Consider the following 27175-nt stretch of genomic DNA (forward strand, 5'->3'; position numbering starts at 1 on the left):
AAGGTTCATAAAATAGATCTACAAAAAAAGAATCTCACTAAACTGTGCCCACCTGTTGACCCAGTGATACTTCTACTAGGCTTCCACCTCAAAAATATCAAATAAGGAAGAGAAAGATCCACTTGACCCCCCAAAATAGGCACAGTAGGGTTTTTGTAGCGGCAAAGCCTTGGAAATTCAGGTGGCAGACATCCATCAAGGAAATGGATGAACAAATGCCATCTCAGTGTCATGAGAGAATATTGTACTATAAGAAATGAGGAAAGGGAAGGAGAGATCTGGGGAGATTTGTATGAACTGATGCAGTGTCCAATGAGCAGAACCTGGGGAACAATTACACAGCTACAACATTGTAAAGACAAACAACCTGGAATGACTAAAGAGCTCTGATCCATGGAATGACCAGTCACAATTCTACATGCATGCTCTTGTATTTTGGGTCGACTCAGGCAAAAGCCGTGCAACTTCTTCTGAGCAGGATTTCGAAGGATTTAGAACGCTAGAAATAAGCACAAAGCCGAGGAAGCATCCTCAGAAATTCTAGGGCCAAAAAAGCCCTGAAGAATCTCCCAGTTGTTGCATTGTTTGGGGGCGGGGGGAGGGGACGAAGAGGATGAAAGGAGGAGAGATGCTGCGAAACTGGAGAGACAGATCCCTCACTGGGCTAACCGGGTGAGGTGTCTGGCGGCATCTTCGGGGTCAGCTCCGCTTCTGACCACTGCCGCTTCCTCCAGCACCTGCCACACCAGGGGGAAACCACGGCTGCAGCGGCCGCCTCTTGACAGAGCGGGACTAAACCCGAGCGCTGCCTGGCGCTCGGCAGTGGCCCAAAGACCTGGGAAGGAGAGCGCGTGGCGCACGGACTCGACCGGCCCTGGAGCTCTGTGAGAAGCCAGCGCTGCGATAAAGCCCCTTGCGGGGCAAGCCATGGCTACTGACAGTAAGTCCCCTGATAACGCAGAGTCGGGGTTGGGGAGTGATCGGAGTAAATTGGTTGAGATGCCTTGGGGCCGGTCTCCCCAGTTTAGTCTTAAAGACAAATCTCTCCATTGGTCCCTTCCCCCATTTGCCTCCAGCTCCCCATCTGTCTTTCTGCCTCTAGGAGCTGGGAAGCGAGCGAGAGATGTGCCGCCTCCCTGGCAACCAGTGTTTGGCACTGCATCTCTGTATCACTGAGGCTGTTCTGGCCCAGTTGCTTTGGAGTGTGGGATGGTGCTCAGTTCTTTGGTGTGTGTGTGTGTGTGTGTGTGTGTGTGTGTGTGTGTGTGTGTGTGTAGGAATGGTGCTTCGAAATTGTCTGATGCTTTCCCTGGTGAAGTAGAAGTGGCTTGCTGGCGTTGGACACATATTCTGGTTGGTCAGGTGGAGAAGCTACAGTCTCTCTGAGTGGCGGATCCCCGGAGGCCCTCCTATCTTATGTTTTTGGTTTGAGATTTGTCTTGGCCACAGAGAGTTCCTGCCTGGGTTCATTCTCTATCTTTTATTTTTTTAATTAACTAAAAAACAATTAAAAGGGTAACAACTTTGAGCCTTGCCTGACCCAAATGCTAAAATATTTTCCCCAAAGCTAGGATCTTGTTGCAGCATGGAAATGATTAATAGTGTAGTGAGTAGAAACAGCGATGAACTATTAAATGGAGGACGAGGACACTGTGCCCCAAAGACACCATTGTCACTTTAGCCATTGATTGTTAACTCAGAGGTTTGGAAATATTATTACATTTATGCACCCTTCTAAGTTAAAAGCTTATGATGAATTCCCTTTGCCTCTATGCATTCATACACACAAGAAACATATTTCAAGAGTCCACTGTGAGCAGAGCCCCCAGCTAACTATTGGGCATAGATGAAGGTGAAACAGTCATTGAATCTTGCTCTTTAAGATGCTTGTGCTTCAGTTGGGGATAAAACACTAACTCAGATCTGATTTTAATATGCAATTTACCTAGAAACCAAGAATCTCTATTTATTGAGATTTATATTTACATAAATTTATGTATTTATTTACATAGATCAGACCATAAAGAGACCAATCAGGGTTGTTCTTCTGTGAAGGTCCTTAAGGGATGGTTGTTACTCAATTCAAGGCTCAAGGAAGACCTTTTGGAAAATTATTGTGCATTCTGCCACACTTTTCTTTCTTTTTTTATGGATGAGTTTATCTAGATTCACTTTATAGTTAAGATTTCCTTTTTTATCCCCTTCTTACCTCATCTTTACAAAGTAGGAAGTTGAGAAAGAGAAAAAATCTGACCAAGACTAGTAATCTTTAATTCAAGAATTCTATATCTATTGTTTTGTTGTCTTCTTTTCTTTATCCATACCTCAATCTCTGGTTCTTACACATTCTTTCTCCTTTTTTAGTTCCCCTTTACAATCAACCCTCTGAAGTTGGAGTTTGATTTTGAAGTGACCCTGCTTTTAATATACTGTCTCTTTTCTACTTTTTCCTTGTTTTCCTGTTGGATTTATGTATTTCTACATCAAATTGTATATTTTTGTGTGTCCCCAGTTTATCTAGTTCAGACAAGAACAAGGTTATCAGAATGCCACTCTCTTCAGCTTGTCCTACATATTTTTATTATCTTTCCCTGAATTCCAGTTATGAAAAAAAGTAAATTCCTCTTGTTTCTTACTCAATTCTTCTCTAAAGTGTTTCTTTTCCCCTTGCTCCCCCCCTCCATCTTAAAAGCAGCAAAAAGAGCAAAATCACACTTGTTCCCTATGTTTGTTTAAGTCCTTTTGTGACTCTTGAAAACATTGGAATCTTGAAGGGACCCTTAAATTTCTCCCTTTATTAGAATACATATGCTTCATCATTGTTTAGACCTTTGCCTATTGCTCAAGTGCATTTACTTTTCTAGGTTTCTCTTGCCTCCTGTATTTGCATTTACTCATCTCTGGCCTTCAGAAAGAATGTTTGAAAGTTCTTTATTCTATCAAAAAGAATTTTTTCTTTTTCCTTTGGAGGGTTTGAATAATTTCTAGGGAATCTGTTACTTGGATAAGATTTGCCACTTTCTTCTTTAATCTATTTATACTTTTTCCCCCTGAAAATTTCCTCCTGAACTCTAATTTCATTTATAGTGGTTTTTTTTTAAAACTCATTTGTCATTTCTTCTAATTGCTTTTGTAGTCATTGTGTCAAAGCCATTTTCCCACTGAGGTTCTGCTTGTTGTTCAGAAGATCATAGGGCATAGATTTAGATTTGGAAAGAACCCAAGAGGCCATAGAATTCAATCCTCTCATTTTAGAGATGAGGAAACTGGGGGCAAGAGTGTCTGTCAGTCAACTAGCCTTTGATTTGCCCAGGGTCACAAAGGTAGAAAGTATCTGTGGAAGATTTGACTACAGCTCCACCTGACTCCAAGCTCAGCATTCTAATCCATTTTATGTGCTTGGGATTTCTTTAGTCCTTCCACCATAAAATCTTACTGGTGATGGTATTTTTTCCCTTCAGGAATGGAGTTTTTTCCCCCAGAATTCTGAATTCTTCAGTTCACTAGAATTACTCTACTTGTTAGTTTCACCACTTATTGTCCAATGCCTGGGGAGGAATACAGAATACAATCACAAACTGTGACTCAGGTTACCCTTAGGAAGCAATGTTTTTCCTGATAGGTGCTTGTACTGTCACAAGGTAGAGAAGAGGAGAGAATTCTGAGGAAGAGCAGAGTTTGGATATGTTCTTTTATTGTTTTTCCTAATTCTTACCTTCTGTTTAAAATTGATACCAAGTATGAGTTACAAGTGGAAAGGGCTAGGTAATTGGGGTTAAGTGACTTGCCCAGGGTCACACAGCTAGGAAGTGTCTAAAGTCAAATTTGAACCTGTGACCTTTCATCTCTAGGCCTTACTCTATCCAACAGTATCCATGAGCTGCCTCACTGCTCCTGGATATGTTCTTAAAAGCAAAGAATTCAAAAAGAGTGAGAAAATGTGGAATAATTTCTACTTAAAAAAAAAAAAGACAACAGGCTAAGGGTAGCCCTTTTTGCCTCAGGCAGCAGCCATTTCCATGCAAACCTAATTAGTAGCTTTGTCTTCCTAAAGAACCAAACCAGGATGTATGCCCAGTACCTCAAGAAATACCCCTTTCTGACAAATATCTATGACCAGTAATTTCATCAAATATATTAGGGGATTAAATTGATCAAGAGATTCCCTTGTCAACCTTCTGCTATATGTACTTAAAATATTTTGATGGCAACTTATGCTAACAAAGGAATTACATTGGCAAGATTATATTTATATATTCTATATTGAGTTATTCAAGACCAAGTTCAAGGGTAGAAACTGAATTTGTAACAAATGTTCCGCTTATCAATCAAAATTTCTGTATAATTTGCAAGAATTATCTCTTCATTTGAGATATTTGACAGTTTCTGACATCTTTATTGAGATGAAAAAAAATGGAAAGAAAAGGCAAAAGAAAAGGGATCAGTAAATGGGAAGAATGACAGTTATCTCTATTGTAATGTTTCTTGAAGCATTTGAACTCCATGTGTTCCCTGGTAACAAGTACTAATAATTTTTTTTGCTTTTAATAAGTCTTTTTCCTCTCACATCCTTCACTTCCAGTTATAACATTACCGTAATAGGTTACTTTTTGGATATATATTTTTAGTCACTTTTGTCTGCTTATTTTAATTTTTAAATTCTGAACTTGACAAATACCATTAAACATGAACATTTTCACATAAAAAGAAGAGGAAGATTAGAATTACATGTGAAACCATGAGTCTTTATTGTAGCTTGTATTTATTTTAATTTTTTAAAAAACTCTTACCCTGAGTTTTAGAATCAATACTGTGTATTGGTTCCAAGGCCAAAGAGAGGTAAGGGCTAGGCAATGGGGGTTAAGTGACTTGCCCAGGGGCACACAGCTAAGAAGTATCTGAGGCCAAATTTGAATTTAGGATATCTAGTTCCTAGGTCTGGCTCTCAATCCTCTAAGCCACTGAGCTGCCCCCTTATAGCTTGGATTAAAAATATATATGATAATTTCAATTCAGCTAAGGGTTTAAAAACACTATCCTTTACTGTCTTCTATTAGAAATAATATTAACTCATAGTTTTAGATACTTACCATACTAAGGAATTATCTGCTTATTTCTGTTATTTTTTTTATTTTTTTCCAATGGATATATTCAAAGTAATTTATATTGTTTCATTATCAATGGTTCCTAGTATCATAATGTAATTTTCCTTGTACTCTCTCTGACCAGTGTCAAATCTTCTTACTAGAAGTGATCTTGGGCAAATTACTTAACCTCTGTCTTCCTCTGTTGTCTCATCTTTAAAATGGAAATAGTAAGACCACTTATCTCTCATGGTTATTGCCAGGATAAAATGAGTTGATGTTCATAGAGCATTTTGCTAACCTTAGATTGCTATATAAATACTGGTGATTATTTTTAGTTATTATTCTGCTATTGCCTTGTCTGACATTATGATTGCTACTCCTGCTTTTAAAAAATTATCTGTAGCAAAATATATTTTGTTCTAGCTCCTCATTTTAATTTTGTCTTTATATTTCAAATGTGTTTCTTGTAAACAATATGTCCAATAGACATCTTAAACTAAAAATGTCCCAAACTGAACTCATTATCTTTTCCCCTTAAAGCTCTCCCCAACCCCTTTCTATACTCTTTTGTTATTGTCAAGGGCTCCATTAATGATACACAACCTAGTTGGCATCCTCACATCCTTCTTCTATCTCATCCCCTTATCTACTTTTTGCCCAAACCTATGGATCTCATTTTTTCTTCTCTCCAATAATTCTCCCTTCTTTTCTTTGACACTGCCACTACCCAGGTGTACATCCTCATCATCTTGTGCCTGGACTGTAGCCTGCTCAATAGTTTCTCCCCACTCTAGTCTATTCTCCACTCAGCTACCAAAGTGATTTTCCCAAAGGGCAGGTATGGCTATGAAACTTCTACTCTCAGTGAACTCCAATAACTCCCAAGATTAAATGCAAAATCCTCTATTTAGTGTTCAAAACCCTTTATAACCTAGGCCACCCCATCCTCCCATCTTTCTAGTCTTCTTACCCTTTAATTATATTTTTCAATCCAGTGACACCAGCCTCCTTGTTGTTGTTTAATGAAGAAGACATTCGGCTTCACAGATCTGAGCATTTTCTCTGGTCATCCTTCTTGTCTCCTTTTTCTCCTCTTTGCTGCCCCTTGGCTGCCTTCAAGTTCAACTAAAATCCCCTTTTCTGTAGGAAGCCTTCCCTAACCCCTCTTGATTCTGTTGCCTTCCTTCTGTTAATTATTTCCTATTTATTCTGTAGATAGCTTGATGATACATATCCATTTGCATGTGTGCTCTCCCATTTGATTTTAAGTTCCTTAATGACAGGGACTGTCTTTGCCTTTTTGTGTCCTTACTACAGAGCCTGGAATGTGGTAGGTATTTAACAACTGCTTATGGACTAACTGATTGTTCCTGAGCTTTGTATTTCCTGTTAGGTGAGATAGAATGGTCTTTCCACTCTCTTTCCCTCTGCCTTCCTATTTCCCATATTTCTCTGTAGGGGATTGGGCAAGACCATGTAGATTACTGAAGGCTTCTTAAGAAAGTGCTGGAAACTCCCATGAGAAGGGAAAGAGCCCAATGGTCATCTTCAGGGAGATGGAGTGATTTAGCTACACGAAAACTTGAAAAGTTCATTTTTTTTTTTGTAACCTATATGGTGACTTTTTGTCATTTCACATTATATCTTGGCATGTGTTTTCAGATGCTAATCCTTTCTGGTGGGGAGAGAGAATTTAGGGAAGTTCTAGTATTGTTTAATTTGAAAGGAATATATTAATTCTCCTGGCATACACACAAAAAAATTAGTTTTGATTAACATTGTGATATTAAAGACATTCCTTAACTTCTTCATTTCCATATATGTATTTATTTATATTTATATTTATATTTATATTTATATATATCATACCAACACCATGTAATGGGGAACTGTCCTAGAGGGATATTAGATGTTACAACCCACTTAGGAACTTCCCAGGGCCAGTTAAGCACAAAATTCCTTGGCTTATGGAAACAAATTTTATTTTAATAAAGGGAATAAGGGAAACTGATAGATAGGACCCTAGCACTCTTCAAACTACCTCCACCCAACTTTTAAGTCCCCAGCTTAAGGAGAGTCTTCTGTTTCTTCTCTGGGCCCTGTGTCTTTCTAGCATATTCCCTCATTTAGGCACACAGCATCATATTCGGCTTTGTCTCAGACAACTGAGTTATACCTCCTTCTGATTATATTGTTATAATTAAAATTTAATATATCTCTACTAGATATTATTTTTCATAAAGTTTATTAATAGAAAAGGTAGATAAGCACAGAGTTAAATATCATTCTTACTCTAAGTTCTCAGACCACATGTTCTATTCTATAGGCATATTTCTCTATTAGCCTCACCTGTCTCCCAGCCAGCCGTTCACTCAAAAAACCCTCAGGTGATCTCTGCCCCTTTCTTTTATTGACGTTCAGGATGTCCACAGATATAAACCCTGGTGTAACTTGGTATTTGAAAAATGTTAATGTAGAAGTTGTCCCTCTAGGAGGGGGAGGGGATAAGACCCCCCCCATCCCCTCTGATCCTTTGGGATACCAGTCTCCCCAATGGATCATTTAAACATAACAATTTTATATCTCTATATATCTTCTAGCTAAAGACACATACAATATTGCACTTTCTAAGAGGAAATTACAATAGTTAGAGACAAGAGATATGAGAAGAAAAATATAAAAACTGATCAATAGATGCATTGACAAAATGCCAATTAGGGGGCAGTCCCCTTTGGCATAAGAGTTTACATTTAAAATAAATATGTTCAACCCCCTTCAGTTCAGTTCTTTATATCCCAAAGTTCATTCTGGATTTTTTTGATGCAGTGTGTGACTTCTCCAAAAGGATCCATTTTTTTGATTCAAGATGTTGGCAAATTTCTTTTCCTGAAATTTCTCCAAAAAAATTTAAAATCTTGGATTTTAGAATATTTACACAATCCCCCAGGGGGAGAATGTTGACCAACACCAGAATCACCCTGGGATACATTGCTGAGTTATGAGGTGTATGAAACAATATTCAAAAGAAAAAAAAACTCTTCACAAATCCCAAATAAAAGAGCAAAAATTAAGTTCTGTATAAAAATAATAAGTACAGAAATGATAAAAATAAAAATATTACATATATAAAATTCAGAGTAAAAAATAAACCTGTAACAGGTTCTTGAATCAGTAGCAAGGCCCAATTAAAGTGACTTATGTCCTCTAAGCCTGTAGGACAATAGCAGCAACACAGCACTTTACCCATTTGCAACCAGGACTACAGAAAATTGCCAAACTATAAGAGAGAAGGGACTAGGTTTTAGCAGCAAATGGGAAAAATCATTCCCTGGTCTGACTGTACTTTCACTGTCAGAGATACAGGGAGCCAGGATGATAGCCAAACTGAAGTACTTGACTCAGAATACTGCACAAGGAGTGTGGTACAAGGAGTCATGCATCTTAACAAGTGCCACAACCTTGATTCTCATACTAGGTTTAAGTTCTTTCATATCGGCATAGAAGTTCAACAATCCTCTTTGAATTGGTTTGGTCCTTTTTGACCTTATGCTCCTTAGCACTGTATAGTGGCTCTTTGCTCCTTCTCCTGGAATCAAACACAATCATTAAACCAAGTTCCATAACATTTATCAATAAATGGCATGTTTCCATAGTTTAAAGCTTTTGAGTATGCCTAGTTATTAGGGCTAATAGATACTGTAAACTTATCCTTCAAGTAAAAAAAAAACTGTTAATACTGATCTCATGTACTTCAAATATCAACAAAGATAGGAACAAAGAAAGGAAAAAATCAAATATCCTATTGTAAATATAAAGAAAAAATTATTAAAAAATCATAATTTCATAATTCACAGTCCATGTGACAATGTATTAGCCAATCAGAGGCATAACACAAAAGGTGCTCACTCAAAAATAAGATTTATATCCCTCTTAACTTGGTGAGGCTCCACAATGTGAGTGTACATAATTTTTTCACCAAGTAAAAGCCTTTTAAAAACAGTAGTACAACAACTAATACAGATTCTAAGAAGTACCAAAATTTCCAAAATTATAAGAGCCCATTTTAGGACAACTGCAAACAAACCCATTCCTTGCAACCATGAGAGTTTCCACCAGCTACCATTAGGATTCACATGAGTCACTATTGCTACTTGCTGTGTTCATTAAAAAGTTTTTGGAGTTTATGGATATTTGTCACAAGTTCTCTAGACCTATTTACACAAACAAGACTGACTAATAAATGCACAAGCAGTTCCTGATGAGGCTATGAACATGTTGAGGGCCAGTTGATTTTGTAAGACTGTTTTTGCTAAAGAGTCAATCTCCTCCTGTAGATAAGAGATGACTTTAGTGGTTTGGGAGATGGCTTGAGCTGTGTCTTGAGCCAATCTTTCAACCTCAGCTGAGATATTCCTAACAGAGTCTATTACTGCCATCATTCCAAAATGTGGCAGGAGAAAAACCAGAAAACCTCTGTACTGTTGATGAAAACCTCTTGGATCCAAAAATGTCATCAAGAATCTAGATTATTCTGGTGGAAGGGTATAATAAGATGAAGAGTTACAAGTATAATAAATCCATTTCAAAGCTACTAGGCTTCACAGGAAAAATCACTCCCACCTCCCAGATGAGCTTATAACACATCACATGGTAACTAAGCCACTTGGACACCTCCCTCCCTCTTGGTATGAGACTGTAACAGTAGCAGAAATGTTTCCAATAGGTCTCATCCATTTTCATGTGGAGCTGAGGGCTAAAAAATGAAAATCACTTCAGAAGTGTAATCCATTACATTTTCAATAAATGCAGAGATGGGAAAATACAATAGTGCCATTGCACTCCATTTCAACTATAAATGGACCCTTACCTCTTGTTACAAACAACTCAGAGACAGGCAAATGATCAGACAGCTGAAAATCACTTTTGAAGACCCATTATTATCAATTGAGATTATTAGATAAATAAATTCTCCAAAACTTGTATATAGGTTGAAACCAGTTTGATGAAGCCCATCCATCATCATATATGTGACAATTTAACAAAGGCAAAAAAAGAACAAAAGGCTGTTCATGGGCTTTTTACAATGAAATGTTCTTCATTAGGGAGGCACTGTGAAGATTGAATTTATCTATCTACTGATTGTAACAATGAAGGTACTTAGCTCTTCCTTTATTGGGAAGATTGAATTGTAACCCACAATCTATTTTTAGATTTTAATCCCCCCAAAGTTGGCTAGTATTTGAAGTAGATCTATCCATTTTAATCTGCAAAAGTATTAACTCAGTATTTGAAGTAGATCTCTATCCATTTTAACTATAAAAAGGTGTTAACTAACTACAAAAGGTGAACTAACCAAAAAAGGTGTTAACTAACCACAAAAGGTATAACTAACCACAAAAAGGTGTAAACACCCATTTCATGCACTGAGTGGGAGGTCTGTGACCCACATGTGAATGAGTGGGCAGGCCTGGAGAGGAGTGTCTGCTGTGATTGGTAGATGTGAAATTTAGGGGAGGTGACACAAGAGAAAAAAGATCTTTAAATAGAGGAAACAAAAGACTGAAGAGGATAGTGAGTCACCTAGGTTTGGAGAGAAGGATCAGTCACTCTGAGCTGGAAGGAAGACAGACAATTGAGTAGAGACTGGAAGACAGACACTTGAACTTGGCTATGGAACCCAAACCCTGGATGAACTCATGCAGGAGATCTCAGACTGCTTTCTTTTTAGACTATCACAGTTGGTGAGTGAAAGGCTGACTTAGTGACCACACCTTTCTGGAGGTATGAACCTCCAAGAAAGGCCCATTGTCTTGAGACTCTTTTCCCTGATTAGGGCCTTAGAATTTCTATCTGGCTCAGGGGAAGCCAGAGTTTTTTTTTCTCTCTCTCTCATTCCTTAATACCTCCCCTCTATTATAAATAAACTATCATAAATTCCATTTACTTTAGTAATTCATTTTGGGAATTTCATAATTAAATCCCTGGTGACCACCAATTTTAATATATTCAGGTCCAGCCACAATTAAATTTAACAGTACAAATAAAGACAATGTAACAGAATATTTCAATTTTGACAACTTATGAAGTGGTTAACAGTAAATTGCATATATTTTGTATTTAGAATTGTGTTACAGAGACATTCATTCTGGGGAGGGGAACAAACTGGAACAGTTAACATCAATAAGAGAATGAGGTCTGAAAAGGCTTAAAATTCACCTTCAGACTCTTTGAGGTTCCTTCCCCTCCCCAAAACCATCATTCATCTAAATCCCTTTTTCCACACCTTTGTGGCCCCCCATATTGAGGGGGGTTCCCACACTGAGTGCAGATGTTTGGGTGTGAGTTTTGATTTGCCTCATTCGAATAACTATTCCTCTTATCAATATCATTATTTCTGAAACTTCTCTTCCTATTTTCCTGATTTTTCTTCTTATAATTCATAATTACATGACCCACTTTCCACAAAAATAACATTAGTAGTTGTTTTGTGGATTCTTGTAAGGGAGCTATGACCTCTCCCTGCTTTGCCCTTCCAACTGTTTCGGTTAATTCTTTTATTTCCTTCCTCAATGTCTCTATTAAAGTAGCATTCTCTTTATCCTTCTCTGTATAGTAGATAGTTTCTTTACTTTCTTCCTTAATGTTTTCATTAAAATCAGTGTTCTCCTCCTTTTCCTTATGTCCCTCAAAAGCATAAACTGCCATTCCTTTTAAGTCTTCAAGGTCCATAGTAGGTCAGTTTGGACCGCTCATCATAAAATAATTCTTAACTACCTTATGACTGTTTTTCACAAATTGTATTCTGATTTGTTTAAAATCTCTTTCCCTAGCAAGATCCAATTCTATGTATCTTCCTCCCAGATCAATAAGCCTATCCATAAACTGAGAGGGGTTGTCATTGTCTTCCTGTTTCAGATTCTCGAATTTAGTTCATGTACCAGGCCTATCAGAACAAGCTCTCATAGTTTTTAGTAATGCATTTATAGTCTGGCATAGTTGTAAGTAATCTTGCTCTGAATTTGGGTTCCATTAAGGATCTTTAGTTGGCCAACTAGGTGTTCCCTCTGTCTGGGCCTGATTATCAAGAGAAAGAATCTTTTTCTTTCCCTTTCTGTTAGCAATGTCTGGAGCAAATATTCCACATCAATCCATGTGGGATTATATGTGTGGAAAGTGCTTTCAATCTTATTTATGATCAGTATAGGCTCAGATTCAAAGGAAGGTAATTTTTCTTTGAATCTTTCAATGTCCTGTGGTGAGAAAGGTGTATGATGTCTAATGTTTACTAAATCTCCCTGTCTATTATAAGTATGGACATCTCTTAAAAGAAATAGACTTTTATTCAAATCATCTGTGGTAACTGCTGCTTTGTCTGTTTTCTGGATTTCAATGGAGGGGGTTGTAGTGAGGCTAGTAGGGAAGGGGGGAGTGGGTGAATGGAGTGGGAGGGACTGGTCAGGGGATGGGGAGGCAGGACAAAATGATTCAGCAGTAGGGCTGGTGGAGAGGAACAGGGGTAAGGATGGGGGTCTGGTGTAGAGGAATGGGGGTAGGGATGGGGAGAAGAGTAGGATGGGTGAGGTCTAGAGGAGGAGTCATAGTAAGGTGGGTGGGATTGGTCAAGGGGAGGATGGTAGGGAAAAGGATGGCCAAGAGAATAAGGATAGAAATGGTTCAGGTAGCTATAGGGGAAATGGGTGGGTACCAGGTAGTGAGGAGAAAACTCTTGAGGGTATGAGTAGTGAGATGGTTAAGGGAGGATAGAGAGATATATTGGGAGGAAGGGGGTTGGGAGGAGTGGGGGTTGAGCGAAGTATGACAGGAAGAGGAGCTAAAGGTTTCAAGTCCTGGTTTGGGTCAGTTTGAGAAAACTCATAGGCCAGGTGGGATGATAGAGTGTGTTTCTTGCTAGATCTAATCAAGGGTTCAGGAGGAGGAACTGAAGGAATTAAGCCAGAATGATCTGGTTCTAATGAAAAAAAAATGGTTTCCTTACTGGAGGGAATGGTTGATTTATCAACATGATATGCCTACAAAAGCCAGTATTTATAATCTTTGGAATCTTTATGTTTAATGGCTAACTTCAAATCTTTTAAGATCTTGAAGTCAAAAGAGCCATATTTTAGCCATGTAAAATATTTTTCCATCCAGGCTTACAAAATTTTCTAGCTTCCTTCTTTGTCATCTAATTCTCCTTAGGAAGATTAGTATCACCCCAAGATGAAAAAGTTTATTCAGGGGTGAATCTGGAGGAATATTTCCTGATTTCTCTGGATTTGTTGCAGTATTTCCCATATTGTCTAGTCTGTCTGTCTTAATCTTCCTATTTAAGCTAGTCTGAGTATTGCTAAATGGTCAGTTTAAACCACGAAAAGTTCCTAAAACATACAAAAATGGAGACACAAATTTCTTCAATGTTATTGTGGAAGGCAATGAGAGTAGGTTAAAACAATAAGCTAATATAAGGAAGTAAGTAATTGTTGCACAGCAATAGTACCAATAATGAATGTGCATTTAGTATAATTATTGTTGTTATTAATAACTAATAATAGTAAATAATAATAAACAAGTATCTATTATCAATAATAATGATTATTAACAATTATTAGATGTTAGTAGCTAATAATAGTTATGGAAAATTAATAATTATTGTTGAGAATATTATCAATACTATTATATTCTATAATTATTCCTTAATATTGCATTTAATTAATTTGATTTAATATTGACTTTGTTCAGTTTTAGAAATTTGGTTTCAATTTTAATTCAATATTATTAATATTTAACTATTAATAATTCTTTTATTTAAATGCACTCAATTTGATGTTATTTTGCATCACTAGGAGTAGCAGGGAAGGTATTTTCTTTTAAATTTCCTGCAATTTTACTCCTCAATAGTAGGTGGCACAATAACTGTGTAGAGTGTAACACACTTGAGGTTAGGTCTTATCTGAACAAGCAAGGAGAAAAGAATGTGTGTGTGTGGGGGGAAGGGAGAGACCAAAAAGAATAAAACAACACTTCCTCTTAGCTTAGTCCTAAAGATTGTTTGATAGGGGAGGGGAGGAAAGAAAATTCAGTTCAGTCCTTTCCCTTCTCCCAGAGGTGAAGTCACATGTTTTCAAAGTTGCAGGTGGGTGCTGGGGAGGGAGTTCCTATCAGCCAGTGACTCACGTAATCAGTGCTATATTTTTAACCTAGGATCTCCTCTCAAGCTACTGAGCTAGCCTGTTACCCCTAATTTGAACCAGGATTTAAAATGCAGCACAAGCATCACCAGCACCTCAGCCAGTGCTCCAACCCCTTACTGTCAAGTTCTAAAGTGGTGGGGCAAGGGGCTGGGTCTTAGGGCCTCCTCACACCAATTCTAAGGGGGCCACCCCTGCAAGCTGAGTCCCTAGGCTTGAAGTACCCCCAGGATCTATTTTTAGGGGGGGAGAGGCTATTCTCACACTGTGCTCAGCTCCCGTGCAGCGCTGTGCTGAGCAAAGCAGGCCAAGACAGCGTCTGTGGAAAGTGCCAACAGTGACTGGGCTGGGAGAAGTTCCTGCTGGTTTCTAGGGTCCCATCTGGGCAAAAAGGCTTGGGTTCCTTCCTCTACCACCCCACCCACATTCAAGGTAAAAGAAATGGTTGGGTTGGGAAACACAACATTTTTCTCCAAGTTGCAGGGGGGCTGGGTCACCAATCCCTTTTGCCTCAGCTTCACAGTACTGTTGGTGCTGTGGAAAGTAAAAGAGCAGGAGTCCCTATTGAGTCCTAAACTCCCCTGGTTCTCTATATGCAACAAAACAAAACAAAACAAACAAAAAAACCCAACCCTCCTCTAACCCCTGTCCAAGCTGAAAAAAATGGGGATAGGTGGGAATGTGGGAGGGAAATTCTCACCCTTCCAAACCAGGAAAACATGCAAAAAGGAAAACTGTCATTTCTCCGTCCCAGCCAAAGCAATCAAAGCATGTGAAGGCAGACAAGCAGCTCCTCTAAAATCCCTTTTAAACTTTCCTAATCACTAATCTAAAAACTTCTCTCAGAAGAGAATTATGAATTCTAAATAAACTGAGGTGGTTGCCAAGCTGTTATATTTAAAATTAAGATATCTCTACCAGATATTTTTTCATAAAGTTTATTAATAGAAAAGATAGATAAGCACAGAGTTATCTCATTCTTACTCTTAAGTTCGCAGACCACGTGTTCTATAGGCATCCTTTCTCTATTCCCCTCACCTGTTTGTCAGCTAGCTGTCCTCACAAATAAACCCCCGGTGAGCTCTGCCCCTTTCTTTTATTGATATTTGGGATGTTCACAGATGTAAATCCTGGAGCAACTGTGGTATTTGAAAAATGTTGATGGAGAGGTCGGCCCTTCAAGAGGGGGAGAGGATAAGATCCCCTCAACACAATATATAGCATATAGCATGAGGTTATCCCTCTGGAAAAACCATCCAAAGCTCCTAGGTGCAAGTGGATGTTACAAGTAAATGGGTTAATATTTGAAGAGTCAAAACTAGAAATATTTGTACTTAGACCATCAAAAACTATGTCTAGGGCAAGTGGATTAAATGTGTATTCAGATTACTCTTTTCAGACTACCATTCTGCCCACTGAGTGGGGGAGAACTGGGTGAGGAGGCACTCACATGAGCTTTAACGTGCTGAGATGGGAAAGAGGGAAATAAGTATTTATTTAACACCTACCATGTACTAGACACTGCACTGAGTGATTTACAAATATTGTGTCATTTAGTCCTTGCAAGAACTCTAGAAGGTAGGTGCTATTAATATCTCCATTTTATGTTTGATGAAATTGAGGTCAAGTGACTCTCCCAGAGTAATAACTGGTGTCTGAGGCTAGATTTGAACTCAGGTTGTGTTATCTAGCTGCCTCTGACCTTTTGGCAATTCATTCTTTTTGTTCTCTAGATCTTAAGCTTCTACATTTTTTAAGGACCAAAGGAACTTTTTCTTGTTCATTTGTTCAGTCATGTCTGACTCTTTGTGAAGTCATTTGGAGTTTTCTTGGAAAAGAAACTGGAGTGGTTTGCCATTTCCCTCTCCAACAACTCATTTTACAGATGAGGAAATTGAAGTAAATGGGGTCACAGAGCCAGGAAGTATCTGAGACTGGATTTGATCTCAGGCAGATGAGTCTTCCTGACTGCAGGTCTGGCATTCTCTCTACTAGACCACCTAGTTGCCCCTAGAGCTTTTAGGTTTCTTTAAATTCAGAGGCTTGGGGCAAAGTTCAATCACTCTGTCTTTATTATGCCTCCAAATACTGTTATTGCTTCTATTTGTGTCCCATTATGTTAAATTTACTGTAAACCAAACCAAACCTCCAAAACCTCAATGAAAAAATACTAAGATTAGAGGTCAGAATTAAGGTGATGGTGGAGGTGTGGTGGGACTGAGATTACTTTTTGGTAAATCAGGCAGGCTTTTGGATGTCTGATTACTTTTTTTGGGCAAATCTACTTTATTCCTCTTTTTTCTGAGTCCCCACAGATGACGCCAGACTTTTTTTTTTAGACCTATAGATTTGTATTTAGAAAGTGTTTCCAATTTTATACTCATTTATGGATGTGCCTTGATAGTTGCAGTTTGATTTATCTGTCCACCAATTATTCAACTTGTTTTTTTTTTAATTCTTATGACAATTGCTTTTTTAAGGAAAGCAGTAAGACAGATCCTCAGGAGCAATTGTTGTTTAATTGATTAGATATTTCTATGTTTCACAAAAAATGAGATATTATTGATCATTACATTTTTGTATAAATTTTTCTCTGCTTATACTCATTAACTACTAAAAAAAGCCCAATCTTTAAAATCAAAAGATGTTGCAGATAGAGGTCATGTTTTTCTTCTAAATAGCCTAGCTCAAGTTTAGATTTATTTCCTGAATAAATTATATGGTCATTAAAATGACACTGAGACAAGTTTTCAGGGCAGTATAATAGTTTATTAACAGTGACAGGGAAAACTGTTAAGTAAGTGGGCCACTCTGGGGATGCCAGCAAAGTCAAGTTCCCAGATGGGATGGAAAAGACCATTTTTATTGAGATTTGAAAGAAGGGAGTGTAAGGAGTCATTGCCAAGTCTTATATAAGCTTTAGCTGGGGGAAGTGGATTGGCCTTTCAGGTGTGGCTAATCATAACTGTTTCTGACAGTTAAGAATGTTAATGGATTATTTATCCTCAGCTGAATTTAGGGAATCATAGTTAGAAAATCAGAACCACTCCAGTGAAGATCATTAGGGTAATATGATTCCTTGTGGGGAATCAAATCACCCCTAAGTTTGATAAGGAGAGAAGGGGACAGGAGATTCTGAGGGGTCCAGCCTGCAGGTTCTTTGGGTACAGATAAACACAACTGTGGTCCCAGTTTAAACTGGTTAGTAAGCAAAATGTCCCGGCAATAAGAAGGGATCACATTATTCAAATGTCTTTAGTTCTAGACTGGTCTTTAGAGCTAAATGGGCTCAGTCAAATATTGACAATTCAAAAAAAATCAATGAAGCCTAAAATCATTCATATTATAAAATCACAATAGGAATCAAAGGAATTATTAGTTTTTATCTATAACAGCTAAATGCTTTTGGTTACACAGGTTTTAAGGAACAAAACCAGTAACGTAAATCTAGGTCCACTGACCCTCTTAATTTTTTGCTTTTTCTGCTACAATACATTTCCTTCTCAAGTTGTACATATACAAAATTAAGTACAGTACTTAAAATAAACATACCATATAATTTGTCATAAAGGAAAACAGTATTACTAATTAGAGCAATTTGTTTTAAGGTATAATATTTGGGAAAATTAAAAAAATCTTAGGTAACTTGTTAAAATCAATGGAAGGTATATCAGAAACACATTTTTGTATTCTTGAGTACTGAATTTTACAGGGTAGCCAATGTAATGGAGGCTTAATTTTAATTTAAAGTTATTTCAGAGGTCTATACCCCAAGGACGCCATTGATAAGAATAAACTCTATATGCATAAAAATATTTATAGCAGTACTTTTTGTGATGGCAAAAAGTTAGAAACCAAGAAGATGCCCATCAACTTGGGAATGGCTAAATAAATTGTGGTATGTGAAAATAATGGCATATTACTGTGTTGTAAGAGTTGATGCATGTGGTGAATATAGAGAAGCACGGACAGATCTATATGAACTGATTCAGAATGAAGTAAGCAGAATTAAGGAAATATACACAATAACATAAATAGAACAATTACATGCCAAAAAAAATCAAAAGTAAATGTAACAAAATTATAAAGCTCAAACAAGACTCAAATGAAGAGATATTAAAAGACACTCACAACCCATCCCTTTATGGAGTTGGGAGGTATAACAGATATTATACATTATATATGTAATTAGAATCTGCTCCTCAGGACTCTAGATTCCAGCATCCCATGTTCCTTCTCACGTTACATCCTTACATTTTGGAGATAAAATTTGTGTGTGACTCCGCCCCTCTCTCTTTTCCTGCTAACTTGGCTGGGAAAATGTGTCTTTATTCAGACTTTTATTTTTGTCCTTTTATTTCTTTTACTTCAAGTGATTATTAATAAATTTATAAAATATAATACTTGGAGTTATTGGATATTAATTTTAATCTTATATATACATTTTCAGACTTTTTTCACTGTTGTAGTTATTTGTGCTTTTTCTCTCTCTAAAAATACTATTTGTTATAAGGGATGGCTCTTTGGGAGGGGAAAGGGGAAAGATACTTAGGATAATTTAATAATGTCAAAAATAGAAGACATCAATAAAAACATTAAAAAATAAAATATAAAAAATCTTTCAAATGTAGACTTTCAAATTGCTTATTCTATAATATAGCCAAATATTAATTACTAACATAAAGAAGGAAATAAACAAATTAATAAACTAAAAATCATTTGTGTTTCAGATTGCTACATATTTTGATTCTTAAATTTGAATATTTGCTTGTGATATTCTGAGACTAAATTGAAAACTTAATTATGAAATCATACTTCATTGCTAAAAAATTATCCAGCCTTTTATACCTGTCCTCTCAATTAATAATACTCATATTTATAAAGTGCTTTATACTTTTCAGAGTACTTTATATATATTATCTAGTATGTTTATAGAGGATGTAATATAGCCCTAACTAGAGAGAACCAATGTGGAAAAGTAGTTCAATTGGACTTAGGAATTATGAGGTTATCAAAGGAATGATTTGCAAGGTAGTTGAAGAAAGAGAAGATAATAAAAATGTGGGACAAAAAAAAATCTCAACCTGTATTAAGATTGAAAAAAGGTGACAAAGGGAACATCAACACTTACTATCCTATATGTCTACTTTGAGGGAAGTAAGGTGGCACAGAGGATAGAATGCTGGATTTGGACTCAGGAAAACCTGATTTCAAATCTGGCCTCAATTGCTTACTAGCTTTTTGACTATGGGTAACTCATTTAACTCTTTTTTGCCTTAATTTTCTGCTCTGTAAAATGAACTGAAGAAGGAAATGACAAACTACTCCAGTATCTATACCAAGAAGACTCCCCCAAAAGGGGTCACAAAGTCAGAAAAGATGAAAACAACTGAACAACAGTATGTTTACTTTTCCATCAATACAAAGTATTTATGGGATTCACCAAAACTGTCAATGAGAGGTTTCTAAGTGAGAACATGAATTGGGGAATAGGCAGGCTTATTCTTCATTAAAACCTGTGGATCACATCTTTATATTCTGAAAAATGTAGAAAATTAAAGATTCCACTGTGCTTTTTATTTGTTGATTGTGAAAAAGCATTTGATTTAGTAGATCAAAATTGGGACAAAGCCTCTATTCCAAGAGCATATCTTATTCCCTATCTAGAAATGCCTAATGATTCCTTGAAAGATATAACAATTGATATATCTTTGTTTAGTGACCTCCTGATCATTAACATCAGATGAGAACTAAAATAGAGAGATGGATATTTACTGAAGTTGTCACGGTGATGGAAGAGATCTAGTACAGTTAGTTTGTTGTTATTGTTCAGTCGTTTTTAGCTATGTCCAACTTCTTGTGATCCCGTTTGGAGTTTTCTTGGCACAGATACTGGAGTGGTTTGCTATTTCCTTCTCTGGCTCATTTTGCAGATGAGGAAACTGGGGGAGACAACATACAAACAAGCATGTAAAAACAATTTCTAAACAAAATAAATAGAAAGTAATCAACAGAAGAAAGGCTCTTGGATTAATAGGGATTGAAAAAGACTTCCTGTAGAAAGTGGGAACTTTAGCTGGAACTTGAAGGAATGTCCTCTAGTATGTATATGTGGGACAGACAATATCCATGGGCAACAAGTCAAGGCCAGAATTAAATAGGAGAAGAAGAGTAAGCTAGGCTATTTTTAGGAAATTCCTGAACTCCTTTACTTATCTGAAAATGCCTCACACAACAAGGGCCATCTTTTAAATACTAATGTATTGCATGAGACATGGAACTTATTTGTCAAGGAATTGAAAATGAATATCTTAATAAGGGAAATAGGTAAGTCTATGGTCAGTGGTTTTCTGATAAATGATTAACAATTGGTTCTGCCAAAAAACCCCTAAAAATATGTACAATGCAATTTTAAGTTTAATATGGATTATTAATATTTTCCACCCCTTTCTTAAGTGTAGACATTTGACAAACAATATATTAAATCCTGATTTGTGGCCTTTGCAGATTTCTGAGGTGTAAATACACTGAACATTTAACATTTGGCTTTTGTGATCCCATAGGGTTGATTCCATCTCATCCCCTGCATATGGTAGTTACTATCAGGCTACAACTTTTGAGGAGTGAAGAATTTTGAAGAGGAATAGGAATAAAATATGTAATCAGGAAAATGGGTAATAAGTTATGTATTTTGGGTAAAAGATGACACAAATAAAATAGTTTGGGCAGATGTTCTACTGGTATCCTCAAAGTGTTAGGAGAAATCAAGGAAGACCTGTATTCTTGGAAGAACCCCTGAGGGAAATTGATGGGAGGACATGGACAAGGACTACATAACTGGCAGGCTAGATGGTTGCAACCTAAAACGTTGGATTGCAGTGAAATTAATGAGGTCAGAAATCTATGAGTAGAAAAACCTGTGAGGTAGAGTCAAGATGGTGGCTTAGAGACAGCAACAGTTCAGACCTCTGTAAACCCTTCCTCACTGAATCAAAAACACAATGCTCTGAGGGGACTACAAACCAAGTCTAACAACAGGACAGAGCTAGGGAACCCTCCTCCTGGACCCAACTTAAAAGGTATATCCCCCCAAAAGCTTGCATTATAGAACACACAGGTTTAAGGAGAAGGAAGAAGGAAGGTCCCAGAACTCCTTCCCCATCGTGCATTGAAATTGACTCAAAAAGGGAAGAACAATCAGATCCATTGGGGTAGAGAATTGGTTTTCACCCTATAGAGAAGTAGAAGGGTAACAAACAGACTGGTGGGGAGGGAAACAGTACAAGGAAGGGGAAGGGTAAAAAGGGAAGTAAAATAAGGGTGGGAAATAGGGGGCCTGATTAAAAACAAAACACTGGGGTAGGAGGAAATAGTGAAAGAAGAAAGGGCAGGACTAGGAGTGGTAATCAAGATGTTGGGAAATACACAGCTGGTAATCATAACTCTGAATGTGAATTGAATGAACTTACCCATAAAACTGAAACAAATAACAGAGTGGATTAATAACCAAAATCCTACCATATGTTGTCTACAAGAAACACATATGAGGAAGGTAGACACACATAGGGTGAAGGTAAGTGGATGGAGCAAAATCTTTTGGACATCAACTGAGAAAAAGAAGGAAGGAGTCACAATCATGATATCTGACAAAGCCAAAGTAAAAATAGATCTAGTAAAAAGAGATAGGGAAGGTAATTATACCCTGATAAAAGGCAGTATAGACAATGAGGAAATATCAGTAGTAAACATGTATGTACCAAATGGCATAGTATCCAAATTTCTAAAGGAGAAACTAGTGGAGGTCACGGATGAAATGCACAGAAAAACTATACTAGTGGGAGACCTGAACCTTCCTCTATCAGAACTAGATAAATCAAACCAAAAAATAAATAAGAAAGAGGTAAAAGAAGTGAATGAAATCTTAGAAAAATTAGTAGATATGTGGAGAAAAATAAATAGGGACAAAAAGAAATACACCTTTTCAGCAGCACATGGTACATTCACAAAGATTGACCATGTACTAGGGCATAAAACATTGTAAAGAAGTACAAAAGAGCAGAAACAATAAATGCAACCTTTTCAGTTCACAATGCAATAAAAATAATAATTAGTAAGGGTACATGGAGAGCCAAATAAAAAATTAATTGGAAATTAAATAAGATTCTCCAAAATTAGTTAGTTAAAGAACAAATCATAGAAACAATAATTTCATTGAAGAAAATGACAATGATGAGACATCCTATCAAAATCTATGGGATGCAGCCAAAGCAGTACTCAGGGGAAATTTATATCCTTGAGTTCATATATTAACAAATTAGAGAGGGCAGAGGTCAATGAATTGGGCATGCAAATTAAAAAACTAGAAGATGAACAAATTAAAAATACTCAAGTGAAAACTAAATTAGAGATTCTAAAAATAGAAGGAGAAATTAATAAAATCAAAAGTCAAAGAACTATTGATTTAATAAATAAGACCAGAAGCTGGTACTTTGACAAAACAAATAAAATAGACAAAGTACTGGTCAATCTAATTTAAAAAAGGAAAGAAGGAAACCAAATTAACAGTATCAAAGATGAAAAGGGAGACCTCACCTCTAATGAAGAGGAAATTAAGACAATCATTAAAAACTATTATATCCAATTATGTGGCAATAATTATGGCAATGTAAGTGATATGGATGAATATTTACAAATATATAAATTGCTTAGATTAACAAAAGAAGCAATAGAACACCTAAATAACCCCATATCAGAAAAAGAAATTGAACAAGCTATCAAAGAACTCCCGAAGAAAAAATCCCCAGGACCAGATGGAATCACAAATGAATTCTATCAAACATTCAAAGAACAACTAATCTCAATATTACACAAACTATTTGATAGAATAAGCAAAGGAGTCCTAACAAATTCCTTTTATGACACAAATATGGTACTGATTTCAAAGCCAGGCAGGTCAAAAACAGAGAAAGAAAACTATAGACCAATCTCCTTAATGAACATAGATGCAAAAATATTAAATAGAATACTAGCAAAAGACTCCAGCAAGTGATCATGAGGGTTATTCATTATAATCAGGTGGGATTTATATCAGAAATGCAAGGATGGTTCAATATTAGGAAAGCCATCCACATAATTGACCATATCAAGAAGCAAACCAACAAAAATCATATGATTATCTCAACAGATGCAGATAAAGCCTTTGACAAAATACAACACTCATTCCTATTGAAAACACTTAGAAGGTATAGGAACAGAAGGGTATTTCCTAAAAATAATAAACAGAATATATCTAAAACCATCAGCAAACATTATCTGCAAGGGGATAAACTAGAAGCCTTCCCAATAAGATCAGGAGTGAAACAAGGATGAACATTAACACTTCAATTATTTAACATTGTACTAAAAACACTAGTGGTAGCAATTAGAGAAGAGAAAGAAATTGAAGGTATTAAAATAGCCGATGAGGAGACCCAGCTATCACTCTTAGCAGATGATATGATGGTCTACTTAAAGAATCCTAGAGAATCAACTAAAAAGCTAGTAGAAAGAATCAACAACTTTAGCAAATTTGCAGAATACAAAATAAACCTACATAAGTCATCAGCATTTTTATATATTTCCAACACATCTCAGCAGCAGGAATTATAAAGAGAAACTCCATATATACTCACCCTAGACAATATAAAATACTTAGGAATCTATCTGCCAAGACAAACACAGGAACTATATGAACACAACTACAAATCACTCTCCACACAATTAAAACTAGATCTAAATAATTAGAAAAACATTAATTGCTCATGGGTAGGATGAACTAACATAATAAAAATGACAATCCTACTCAAACTAATTTTTTTTACTTATTTACTTATTTTTTGCTTTTTTTTACTTATTTACTTATTTAGTGCCCTACCCATTGAACTACCAAAAACTTTTTTACTGAATTAGAAAAAAACATAATAAAGTTCATTTGGAAGAACAAAAGATCAAGGATATCCAGGGAAATCATGAAAAAAAAATGTGAGGGGAGGTGGCCTAGCAGTACCAGATTTCAAACTATTCTGTAAAGCAGTGGTCATCAAAACAATATGGTACTGGCTAAGAGACAGAAGGGAGGTTCAGTGAAATACACTTTGGGTAAGTGACCTCAGAAAAATAATCTATGATATACCCAAAGATTCCAGCTTTGGGGACAAAAATCTGCTATTTGATAAAAACTACTGGGAATATTGGAAGATGGTATGGGAGAGATTGGGTTTGGATCAACATCTCACACTCTACACTAAGATAAACTCAGAATGGGTGAATGACTTAAATATAAAGAAGGAAACTATAAATAAATTAGGTGAACACAGAATAGTATACATGTCAGATGTCTGGGAAAGGAAAGATTTTAAGAACAAGCAAGAGTTAGAAAAAAATTACAATATGTAAAATAAATGATTTTGATTACATAAATTACTTTTTTGTACTAACAAGGCCAAATGCAACCAAAATAAGAAGGGAAGCAACAAATTGGGAAAAAAATCTTCATAACAACAACCTCTGACAAAGGTCTAATTACTCAAATTTATAAAGAGCTAAATCAATTGTACAAAAAATCAAGCCATTCTCCAATTGATAAATGGGCAAGCAATATGTATAGTCAATTTTCAGATAAATAAATTAAAACTATTAATTAACACATGAAAAATTGTTCTAAAATCTCTTATAAGTAGAGAAATGCAAATCAAAGCAACTCTGAGGTATCACCTCACACCTAGCAGATTGGCTAACATGACAGCAAAGGAAAGCAATAAATGTTGGAGGGGATGTTGCAAAATTGAGACATTAATGCACTGCTGGTGGAGTTGTGAATTGATCCAACCATTCTGGAGGGCAATTTGGAACTATGCCCAAAGGGGGCTAAAAGACTGTCTGCCCTTTGAACCAGCTATAGCACTGCTGGGTTTGTACCCCAAAGAGATAATAAGGAGAAAGACTTGTATTAGAATATTCAGAGCTGCACTCTTTGTTGTGGTAAAAAATTGGAAAATGAGGGAATGCCCTCCAATTGGGGAATAGCTGAACAAATTGTGGTATATGCTGATGACGGAATACTATTGTGCTCAAAGGAATAATGAACTGGAGGAATTCCATGTGAACTGAAATGACCTCAAGGAATTGATACAGAGTGAAAGATGTAGAACCAGGAGAACATTATACACAGAGACTGATATACTGTGGTACAATTGAATGTAATGAACTTCTCCATTAGTGGCAATGCAGTGATCTAGAACAACTTGGAGGGATCTATGAGAAAGAACACTATCCACATTCAGAGGAAAAACTGTGGGAGTAGAAACACAGAAGAAAATAAACTACTTGATCACATGGGCCGATGGGGATATGATTGGGGATATAGACTCTAAATGATCATCCTAGTGCAAACATCAACAACATAGAAATAGGTTTTGATCAAGGACACATGTAAAACCCAGTGGAAATGTGAGTTGACTACGGGAAGGGTTCGGGAAGGGGAGGGAAAGAATATGATCTTGTAACCAAGGAAAAAATACTCTAAATTTACTAATAAAATAAAATTAAAAAAAAAGAAATCTATGAGTAACTAATGTTTAGCATTTTCAATGAAAGTTTCCTAATGTTCTCTAAAATACCTCAACAACAATCTATTCTATATTAAAAATAAGTACCTTCTTTACATTTTTATTTTAATTAACATTTTTCTTTGCCTATATTATTTTACATGAGATTATAAAGTACATTGCATATATTGTGCTATGTAAATATCAGCTGCTATTATAAATCTGATTTATTTCTTGTTTTGCTTAGATTGCAAACATATGCTGCATTTTGCAGCTATATTAGAGAGCTGGAACATTAATCGAAGAGCATAAAATTATTAAAAGGATTGATAATAGTGTTATAAACATTAGAGCACATGCCTACCTACTTTTCTCTATTAGAATTGAGAGGATTGGTTTTAACTTTACAGTGTATATCTTCCTCTAGAAAATGTTATAAGGCAATGATCTCTTTATTTAGAGATTTTTTTTTGTGGTAAAAATAGTAGGACTCTGTGGATAGAGGCAATTTTACCTGAGAGAGTGTTTGTTAAGGGGAAATAGAAGGGTAAGGGGTGACATTTATCAGCTATTGTTAGAATAGTCAACACAAGGTTACCCTTTGCCATGAGTAGTAACACCATTCCTTTAGGCACCAAACTTGTCAGTATCAGTGTGTTAGGGGAATGAGCCTATAGATATTTATATATTTATGAGAGTTCATTATTCCCATGGTTAAAACAAATGATATTTTGGGAGTATACATTTTCCAGTCTGATGAAGGTGACCATCTCATAGATTCAACTAGATTTCTGTTTGGTACAGCTTCAAATGAAAAAGTAATTTTTATCAAGTAGATAAATGATATAGTAGATTGCATGCTAGACCTGGAGTCAAGAATATCTGAATTAAAATCTAGCCTCAGATATTTACTAGCCATGTGATCTTGGGTGAATCTCTTAATTTGTTTGCCTCAGTTTTTTTCAACTAGAAATGAGGTTCATAATAATAACACCTATCTCGCAGAGATTTTGTGAAGATTTGTGAAGAACATATATATATATGCGATAATTATTCTTATGGACAAAAATTATTTTTTCATGGTTTTAGCATCCAATTCTTTATTTTGACTTGCATGTGATAAACATTTTTCTTCTTAGTGACAATAAGTAGCTTTTATTATTGTTTTTTTAAATAGTTTCTCCACCTTTGAGAAGCCTATGCCTCACTTTAGAAGAATAAATAATAGCTGCCAGGTCCCTTTGAAGTGTTCTACATGTTTTCCAATTATTAATTTATTATTAATGTTTTGAAGCAACAATTTGCCAGTTTTTGG

The 27175-nt window shown here is 36.2% G+C and overlaps 1 protein-coding gene across 1 annotated transcript in view; it reads left to right on the plus strand.

The window, feature by feature from the left end:
* The first annotated feature begins 407 nt into the window (after positions 1-407).
* Positions 408-27175, plus strand: part of SYT16 (synaptotagmin 16) — a 344492-nt gene continuing 317724 nt past the window's right edge. Inside the window, exon 1 of the mRNA XM_056810862.1 lies at positions 408-940. Within this exon, the coding sequence (XP_056666840.1) occupies positions 928-940 (13 nt within the window). The 5' untranslated portion in view covers positions 408-927. The remainder of the gene's footprint in view (positions 941-27175) is intronic.

This window comes from Monodelphis domestica, chromosome 1, assembly GCF_027887165.1.
Source record: "Monodelphis domestica isolate mMonDom1 chromosome 1, mMonDom1.pri, whole genome shotgun sequence".
Classification (NCBI taxonomy): Eukaryota; Metazoa; Chordata; class Mammalia; order Didelphimorphia; family Didelphidae; genus Monodelphis; species Monodelphis domestica.